This window comes from Candida margitis (assembly GCF_024628925.1).
Source record: "Candida margitis strain CBS 14175 chromosome Unknown scaffold66, whole genome shotgun sequence".
Classification (NCBI taxonomy): domain Eukaryota; kingdom Fungi; phylum Ascomycota; class Pichiomycetes; order Serinales; family Debaryomycetaceae; genus Lodderomyces; species Lodderomyces margitis.
Window position 1 is genome coordinate 40,636 of NW_026261869.1, and position 9,245 is coordinate 49,880.

The window sequence follows — 9,245 nt, forward strand, 5'->3', positions numbered from 1 at the left end:
AGTGTTTAGTGTGTTAGTGTTGGTGTTGGTGTATCTTTCTCTTTACGTGTTAAAGACACAAAAACACGTCTAAACTAAAATTATTACTTTTTCTAACTTTTTTTTTTTGATTTTTATTTATTTATTTCTCTCCCTCTCTCGCGTTACTCTATAAACCTTCGTTTGATAGACTCTTCTCTCCTCTAGTAATTGAACTACTTCCCAAACAGTTTCCACCATGCTGACCAAGGCTGAAAAGAGGGAGAAATTACGCTTGTTAAAAGAAGCTAGAAAGACGGGAGCTAGAGTTACACTAGATTCTGATGACGACACCAATTTGAATGAAATCTATGATGAAGTAGACGAAGAAACGTTTAGAGAACATAAAAGACATCAATTAATGAATGATGACTTTATTGTTGATGATAATGGCGAAGGGTATGTTGATAATGGTGCTGATGAATGGGACGACTCTTTGAGGCCTAACTATTACTCAGATGAAGAGGTTGTGGAATCGAACAAAAAGAGACGCAAGAACAAAGTGGGACAAAGGCCCGCCAAAGTTGCCAAGACTGCACCAATAAACAACTTTTTCAAATCTACTACCCGTAACAACGAAGTCAAGAAAGTAGACATGAATATCGACGATATTCTTGAAGGGTTTCAAGAAGTGGTGCCACAGAAGAAAGCCAACATGGCAAAATCGTTTGCAAACTTTAAAAAGACAAATACCAACAAAACAAAGAAACCAAACACGTCGTTTACATTTTCCACTGTCACCAGAGAAAGAAAATCACCTTCAGTTGAGACTTTCAATGCATCTTCGGACTATACTATGGATTTCGATGAAATTGAACAGCCTTCATCCCCTGGAACCATCTTTGCTAGTGATGCCGTTCAGGAGAAGGAGAATATTAACCCCGCTTCATCGCCTCGGAAGGAGTTAAAGAGCGATAAAAGTGGTCCAGAACCAAAGCCAGATGATAGCGATTCCGACGACGATGTGATATTTGCAAAGAGACCCAGAACATCCGGTGTTAAGAGAGAAAATAACGCTACTACGATCTCTTCAGTCAAAGCTAGTTCAATCTCATCGTCACCGCCAAGACAACCGAGCACGATGTTTGCAAATCATACGGATAAAATAGATGAACTGAATGTGAGCGGTGAGACTGGAAGCTTCAAAATGTTTTGGTTAGACTATGCTGAAGTTGAAAACTCATTATTGCTTTTTGGAAAAATACAAACCAAGGATGGTAAATTGGCTTCTGGGGTTGTTCAGGTTAATGGGCTTTGTCGCGAATTGTACATCTTACCTAAGGAGAATAAAACTGATGCTGAAAACCAAAGATACACTACAGATGATGTCCTAGAAGAAATTACTCCTATTTTCATGGAAAATTACAAGTTGGAAACGCTCAGGGCTAAGCCAGAAGTAAAAAAGTACGCTTTCGAATTGGCTAATATACCTAAAGAAGCCGAGTATTTAAAAGTATTGTTACCATATAATACTGCTACAAACAGAAAGGTCCTTCCTGCTGACACCGAAGGAGAAACGTTCAACCATATATTTGGAACCAACGCAAACATGTTTGAATCTTTTGTCACCCAGAGGGGGATCATGGGTCCATGCTGGCTTGAAATTCAAGGTGGTGACTTTGACGCTATTCGAAACTCGTCTCATTGTCAAATTGAAGTTGCAATTAGTCTGCCGGGGAAGGTGAGTGTTGTGGACAAGGCTCCACCATCAGCTCCTAACTTGACATGCTCCTCTGTATCGGTACAGACAGTGATGAATCCAAAACGAAACAGGCAAGAGATTGTTTCCGTATCTTTGGCCACGTACTACAATTTACCCCAGGATGCTCCAATTCCAGAAGACTTGAAACCAGATGATGTTATTACGTTCGCGAGACCAGTGGGCACAGTTTCATTCCCTCCAGGAATGAAACAATTGGCAGAAAAGGATCAGTTTGAACTACGTATTTGCCCCAACGAGAAGGTTTTATTAAACGCAGTGGCGGCCAAAGTCAAGAGCGTTGATCCAGATGTATTTATTGGTCATAGGTTGGAAAATATTTCTTTGGATGTATTAGTACATCGAATGCATGATGAACAAGTCACTATATGGTCCGCGTTAGGACGCAGAAACAGAAAGCAATGGCCACATGCAATCAATAGGCATGGTTCAGGGTTCAACAACAATTTGCTTATTCGTGAGGTTTTCCAAGGAAGGTTGTTGTGTGATATTGCAAACGAAATGGGACAATCGTTAACAATGAAATGTCAGTCTTGGGACTTGGTTGAGATGTATGACGTTGTTTGTCACAAGAAACACAATGCGTTGGATATCAATTATCAAAACTCTAAATTCTCCGAGGATGCTACATTATTTATGCTCGCATTGAAAGAGAATGAGGTCAATGTAAAGATTGCAAGTGAAGTAGCCTTTGCCACCCAAATACTTTCGTTATCGAAACAGTTGACGAATATTGCTGGTAATGCTTGGAGCCACACTTTGAGTGGTACCAGAGCTGGTAGAAATGAGTACATCTTATTGCACGAGTTTAGAAGAAACAACTATATTGTTCCAGACAAAGAGGATTCGACTCACAAAAATACAACGTTTCAGCAAGAGGCTCAATTGGAAAACATTGACGACGATGTACAAACAACGACATCGAATAAGAAGCCAAAGTACCAAGGTGGATTGGTCTTTGAACCGGAAAAGGGGTTGCACAAGAATTACGTTTTGGTTATGGACTTCAACTCATTGTATCCTAGTATTATTCAAGAATACAACATTTGTTTTACAACTGTTAACAGAGACAAATTCAATGTTACACATAATGAGGATAAGGATATGCCCTTGATACCAGACAATGATTCAGAAAGAGGAGTATTGCCAAGATTATTGAATTCCTTGGTTACCCGTCGTAGAGAAGTGAAGAAGTTGTTGAAGGACCCCAAAAATACCCCCTTTCAAAAGGCCCAATATGATATCAAACAACAAGCTTTAAAATTGACAGCCAATTCCATGTATGGTTGTTTGGGTTATGTAAACTCTAGATTCTATGCCAAACCATTGGCGATGTTGGTGACAAACAAAGGTCGTGAAATTTTGATGGATACGAGACAGCTTGCTGAATCATCGAGTCTAAGAGTTGTGTACGGAGACACTGATTCTGTCATGATTGACACAGGTGCTCAAAGTTTGAAAGATGCTATCAAAATTGGTGAAGAGTTTAAAATTCAAGTTAATGAGCGCTATAAGATGTTGGAAATTGATATTGACAATGTATTCAAACGATTGTTGTTACATGCTAAGAAGAAGTATGCAGCCATGAATGTGTCGTTGAGTAAAGCTACTGGTGAAGAGATAACTGCATTGGAGGTTAAGGGATTGGATATGAGGAGACGTGAGTATTGCCAGCTTTCAAAAGACATTTCTACGTTTGTTTTGATGAAAATCTTGTCCGACTCAGATCCAGAAGAGGCCTTGCAAGATGTTTACACGTATTTGGAAGAGATGCGAGACAAGATCCTTGGAAATGGGATACCAGTGGACAGGTTCAAGATCAACACAAAACTTTCAAAGGATCCTAACAACTACCCTAATGGGAAATCGATGCCCCAAGTACAGGTTGCGCTTCGTTTGAAAGCTGAAGGAAAAGTGATCAAGGCAGGTAGTGTCATAACTTATGTCATCACTGCCCCTACCGATGATAAGGACAAGTCGACAGTTGCAGAAAGAGCACGAGCAATTCAAGACTTGTTATCCAAGAAGCTGGATTTAAAGCCAGATCCAATGTATTATCTTGAGAAACAAATCTTTGCTCCTGTTGAGAGGTTATTGGACAAGATTGAGTTGGTTGATATGATGCGAGTGGCCACAAGCTTAGGCATCGACACCAAACGATACATTCTTAAAGTCAAGAATGAAGGATTGAATGAAATAACATCAATTGAGTCAAATATTTCCGATGACGAGAGATTTAGACAATCAAGTTATCTTGTATTGAAGTGCAATTGTGGCCATGCATTCAGGTATGGTGGTATTCAACCATCAAGCGACTATAAGGTTACATTTAATGGAGTAACGTGCAAGAAATGTGACTTTAGTTTCCCCACAGTAAAACTCACAGCTCAACTTGAGGCAACAATAAGAAAGCACATTGCGTTATACTACTGTGGCTGGTTAGTCTGTGATGATACATCATGTGGAATTGAAACAAGGCAGATCTCTGTTTATGGAAAGAGGTGCATCGGAGCTTCTGGCAAAGGTTTAGACTGCAGAGGCGTCATGAGGTACAGGTATACCGACAAGGCATTGTACAATCAATTGTTGTACTTTAATTCCATCTTTGATGTGGAAAAGACAAAAGCAGGAAAACTAAGGCCAATTGTTGACGCGCTTGAGACATCTTCTTCTTCGGGTGAAGATCAGCAGAAATTGGCTCAGGGACAAGTCGATGCCTTGGCAGAACAGAATAAGGAGTTGTTTGCAAACTGTCAAGAGGTTGTTCTGAAATATCTTGAGGAATGTGGACGTAGGTATGTGAATATGGGATCAATTTTCGATTTCATGAGTTAGTTATGTATGTTTAATAATATTTATCTTAGTCATATTTGTTTGCAATATGTAACATATGAGGTAGGCAGGAGTTTAGAGCCACATCACGCAAGGACCTAAGTGGGGAAGTTGACATTATGCTTCTATATACAAGCTGGTCTAAAACAGTGAACTTAATGTCTAACGAGCGAATTGAAAAAGCATTAAATTAACAAATGGTTTACTACATATTAATATACAATGGATCAAGACTCTATCCCTTCTTCTCGATGGTAGTTTCAATAACTTCTGTTCCCTTATTAGACGATGATGATGGCAGTGGTTCATCAGAAAAATTATCAATTGCTGTTCCTGTAGTAGTGGTTGTACGTTCATTATTCACTGCACTATGTGCTGTGGGCGAAGTGTTCTTTGCATTCCTCGTAGGTGGTGGACCCTCGGGTCTACTTACATTTGATAAGCTGACATCTGTTGGTCTCGAAGGAGGTGGACCAGCAGGTCTACTTATATCTGCAATGTCATCATCATGATCATTATGAGCGTGTCCATCAGCTTCATTAACATGATCTAAAGTTGGTGATAAAGGAGTTGCGCCAGAATTTGTATGCGAACTAATTGCACTTCCTGTTCTTTGGTGAGTTTGTGGAGGATGTTGCAAAGCCTGTTTGGCATTGGGGTTTGGATGGAAAGTTCCACTTGAATCATAATAGCCCATGTCAAACTCATTTGCGGTAGCTGTATACGTGGGGACATAAGCACTGGGTAAATCTGGGTCTCTGGTATGATCCGGTTGGTCATACTGATTTTGTGACTGTATGTATGATGGTGGAGTAAGCCATCTGGTTCCATAGATTGGCTGCTCACCGTGTTGAGCTCTTTTCTTGTTGACCCTTATCGTACCTAGCACAACTATGATTATCAATACGATGAATATAGCAAAGAATGCCCATCTTGCTCCGCCGGAATTGCTCCAGTAACCATCATCCCAATCTCGCTTGTAAAGGGATTTAACGCTTTTTGATACAAAGTTGCCGTTGTCGATGTACGGCATTCTATTTTGTTTTCTGTTTATTCAGGTGGAGTAAGTTGTGGAAGAGTGGGTACAGTGGCTTTCGTTCTAGTATAAAGTGTATAGGAACTGCGACTGTTAATGGGATATTGGTTGATGTGATGGTACTTATTATCAAATCTGATACTAGATGTCTATTTCTCTAGCCTTCCGCTGAATAATGGAGAGAATGTGTTCTCTCGCTTACTAAAATATTTTTGAGGTCTCAAAGGTTTTTTTTGTCTCTCTTTGTTGGTTTTCGATTTCGGATTTTTGATCAGGTCGGAAATTACAAAAGAGAAGATACACAAGAGAAACACAAACAAAATATAATGTTTTGCTTGGCTTGAGATGTTATAAAGCGCAAGCAAAGCATGTGGTAAACCACAAGCGGCTGTGGTTTGTATGTAATTAGTATCCTTGCCACCCTCTACAACCTCATAACACAGGGGATTATAAAAAAAAATAAAAAATGGCTTTGTAAAGACAACTTGGCACAAACGCTATTAATAGAATTAAAAAAGAAAAAAATTAACCAGTGAAGAGGCGATTAGATCTTATTTGGTGATAGAAAGCGAATTGCATTTACTTTACAGTAAAGATCTTTCCATTCTTGAATAGTTGATATACATATGCCAATTAAAGCGTGCCTGCATTTGACTTGTTAGTAGTTTAACCTTGGAGAACTATCTGTACCATTTTGAAAGGTTCATTTTTATTTGGTGGGGAGGCTTAGATCTTAAAGCAGGATTGATTCAATTTCGATTTGGTTGTGACATTACATTTTGTTTACACAAACAACAACAGTCTTCTTCACTTCTTCTTTACATTGACCAAGAAAAAACCCAACCAACAATGGTAATAGTAATAGTAATTCCACTTTCAATGTATAAAGTATGATTTCTGTGTGTCTATATGAGCGTATTAGCCAAGTGATGTGAGGGTAAACTGAAATTTATCAGCACTTTCGATATGACGTCTTCTTGGCGCCATCAAAACGGACTTACCAAGAGGACATATTATCCACCCCACATCTTGACTAAGGTAGATCGTGTAAAGTGGTAACAGGACCTAAGCTTGACATCTATATGGTACTCTACTTGCAGATTGGATGGGCCGGGTGGAGCGTGCTTGTCAGTTAGTGTGTACGTCGTTTATTTCCGAATCTAGGTTTCTTAAATCCGAAACTGCAATGATTACTGATTTTGTGTCTTCAAAACTCTTCGTAAACTTTGGAGTCACACCTTTGCAACCAAAATTTGCAAGTAGCCAGTTGACTTCTTCAGATTCGGCATTAATACAATGAGCACAAACTTGGCAATTATTCATGTGAGGAATGACCCATCAAAGTATGTTGGCTGTGTTCTTATTATCAAATGTGGTTAGCTTAGCCACTAACAGTGCACCAGATCCAAGCTTGATATACTTAGTCACATTTGGCAGCAGTTAGTTTCAGCCTTTGAAAACAACCAATGCATATCTATAATTATTAGTCGAAGCTCGGATGATTCACAAGATTATAGAAAAGTGACACTGTTTAACATTCCCTCCGTTTTTGCTTCAGATTGCACCAAATTGGCGGCCATTATCAAAATAATCAAAATATTGAAGACAAACTTGCTTCTCAACAAGACAACAACGATTAGAGATATATTCTATCAAGATGTGGAAATATTCAACAAGAACCTGCAAGAATGCAAGACATTGCTCATTGATTTGGTTGAGAAAGGTTTAGGGTGGTCATTGGCACAAGATTTCAATACCCACCCAACACAAAAGGGTTTGATGTATGGCAACATTTTCAAGCAGTTGGCAGAACCAACTTTGATCCCCATTAGCTTTTGTAGCTACTTTAAACAAACTGCAACTGTACCCCCACGAAGTAAATTGGTGGTAATTGTGCTTGAAAAGGATGCTATTTTACACTCATTTAGTAAATTCATCGAAACCAGGTCGGACATGTTGAACTGCAATTTCTTAGTTATTACTGGTAAGGGGTTTTCGGATAACTTGACGCAACAATTTGCCACTTGGTTGACTCAAACTTACCATACTACTGTGTTGGGTTTTTTTGATTCTGATGCACATGGAATACTCATATATAAGCAGTATAAATGTGCAATCCCTTACATAGACTACACGGGAATGTATTTGCTTGAATCACATTGCAATTCCCAGCTAACAATCACCACTCGCGATATATCGATCATGACGAACCTAGCCGCTACCGCAACGGTAAGCTTGGGACAAAAAGTTCACAGGGAACTAACACGCGGCCTATTTTTGAATAAAAAGGCGGAAATGAATGTTGTCTCTGCTGAGGAATACAACAGTTATATACTTGACAAGGTTTGTAAGGTTGTTAGTGCACACGTGACAACGGGCGAGGCTTAAAAGCCTCGTACATAGCGAAAAGTTTAAGAAAAATCAAGAAAAAAAAAAAGAAAATTCTCAATCCACCCAACGAATTTTTCAATTACGATTCGACAAGTTGCTTTTCTTTTTCTACAACTATCAATTGATTCACCACACACAAACACACAATGTCTTTCCAAACACGTCAAGTTGGTGCTGCAAACACATTAGAGTACAAAGTTTACTTTGAAGAAAATGGTAAACCAGTTTCACCATTCCATGATATTCCTTTGTATGCCAATGAAGAGAAAACTATTCTCAACATGGTTGTTGAGGTCCCAAGATGGACCAATGCCAAATTGGAAATCTCCAAAGACATCCCATTGAACCCAATTATCCAAGATACTAAAAAGGGCAAATTGAGATTTGTTCGTAACTGTTTCCCTCACCATGGATACATTCACAATTATGGTGCTTTCCCACAAACTTGGGAAGATCCAAATGTCACTCACCCAGAAACCAAAGCCAAGGGAGACAACGATCCATTAGATGTTTGTGAAATTGGTGAAAAGGTTGCCACTGTTGGCGAAGTTAAACAGGTTAAAGTCTTGGGTGTCATGGCTCTTTTGGACGAAGGTGAAACTGATTGGAAGATCATTGTTATTGATGTCAACGATCCATTGGCCCCTAAATTGAACGACATTGAAGATGTTGAAACTCATTTGCCAGGTTTATTAAGAGCCACCAATGAATGGTTCAGAATTTACAAAATTCCAGATGGAAAACCAGAAAACCAATTTGCATTCAGTGGTGAATGTAAAAACAAGAAGTATGCTGAAGAAGTTATCAACGAAACTCATGAAGCTTGGGAGAAATTGATTGCTGGACAAAGTGCTGACTCAAAGGGTATTGAATTGGTCAACACCACTTTGTCAAAAACACCAACTTATGAACCAAATGTTGAAATTCCAGCTGCTGCTCCAGCTAAAGCCGCTCCAATTGATAAATCAATTGATAAATGGTTCTTCATTTCTGGTGCTCATTAAGTAGTGTAGATGTGAATAGTGATACAGTATTTTCAGGATGAATATTGCACTTGTGTCATTCAAAAAGTCGCACATGCCTCCAAATTGAATTCGCACATTGTAGTGTAATAAAATCGCACCAATCACAGTAGAAAAGTCGCAACTGCTAGTCAAATACAGTGTTTTTATTTTTTATTCATACTAGTGCGACATAATTGTTTATACCGCAAAGACATGTATATTCATATCAATGTATGTGATTTTG

The 9,245-nt window shown here is 39.0% G+C and overlaps 4 protein-coding genes across 4 annotated transcripts; 3 read left to right on the top strand and 1 right to left on the bottom strand. All coding sequences in view use genetic code 12, as the record gives it.

Moving 5' to 3' along the window:
- Positions 1 to 217: 217 nt before the first annotated feature.
- Positions 218 to 4,573, top strand: POL1 (DNA-directed DNA polymerase alpha catalytic subunit; the record flags this gene model as incomplete). The annotated part of the gene is made up of 1 exon (XM_051816318.1): positions 218 to 4,573. The coding sequence occupies one exon, from the start codon at positions 218 to 220 to the stop codon at positions 4,571 to 4,573; it is 4,356 nt and encodes a 1,451-aa protein (XP_051670337.1).
- Positions 4,574 to 4,805: 232 nt separating this feature from the next.
- Positions 4,806 to 5,603, bottom strand: CANMA_004080 (uncharacterized protein; the record flags this gene model as incomplete). Its single annotated transcript, XM_051816319.1, has 1 exon — positions 4,806 to 5,603. One exon carries the CDS (start codon positions 5,601 to 5,603, stop codon positions 4,806 to 4,808), a length of 798 nt encoding a protein of 265 aa, XP_051670338.1.
- Positions 5,604 to 6,902: 1,299 nt separating this feature from the next.
- On the top strand, positions 6,903 to 7,994 carry SPO11 (Spo11p; the record flags this gene model as incomplete). Its single annotated transcript, XM_051816320.1, has 2 exons — positions 6,903 to 6,949; positions 7,031 to 7,994. The coding sequence occupies 2 exons, from the start codon at positions 6,903 to 6,905 to the stop codon at positions 7,992 to 7,994; spliced, it is 1,011 nt and encodes a 336-aa protein (XP_051670339.1).
- A 149-nt stretch (positions 7,995 to 8,143) lies between these two features.
- Positions 8,144 to 9,001, top strand: IPP1 (inorganic diphosphatase; the record flags this gene model as incomplete). Its single annotated transcript, XM_051816321.1, has 1 exon — positions 8,144 to 9,001. The coding sequence occupies one exon, from the start codon at positions 8,144 to 8,146 to the stop codon at positions 8,999 to 9,001; it is 858 nt and encodes a 285-aa protein (XP_051670340.1).
- Positions 9,002 to 9,245: the final 244 nt, after the last annotated feature.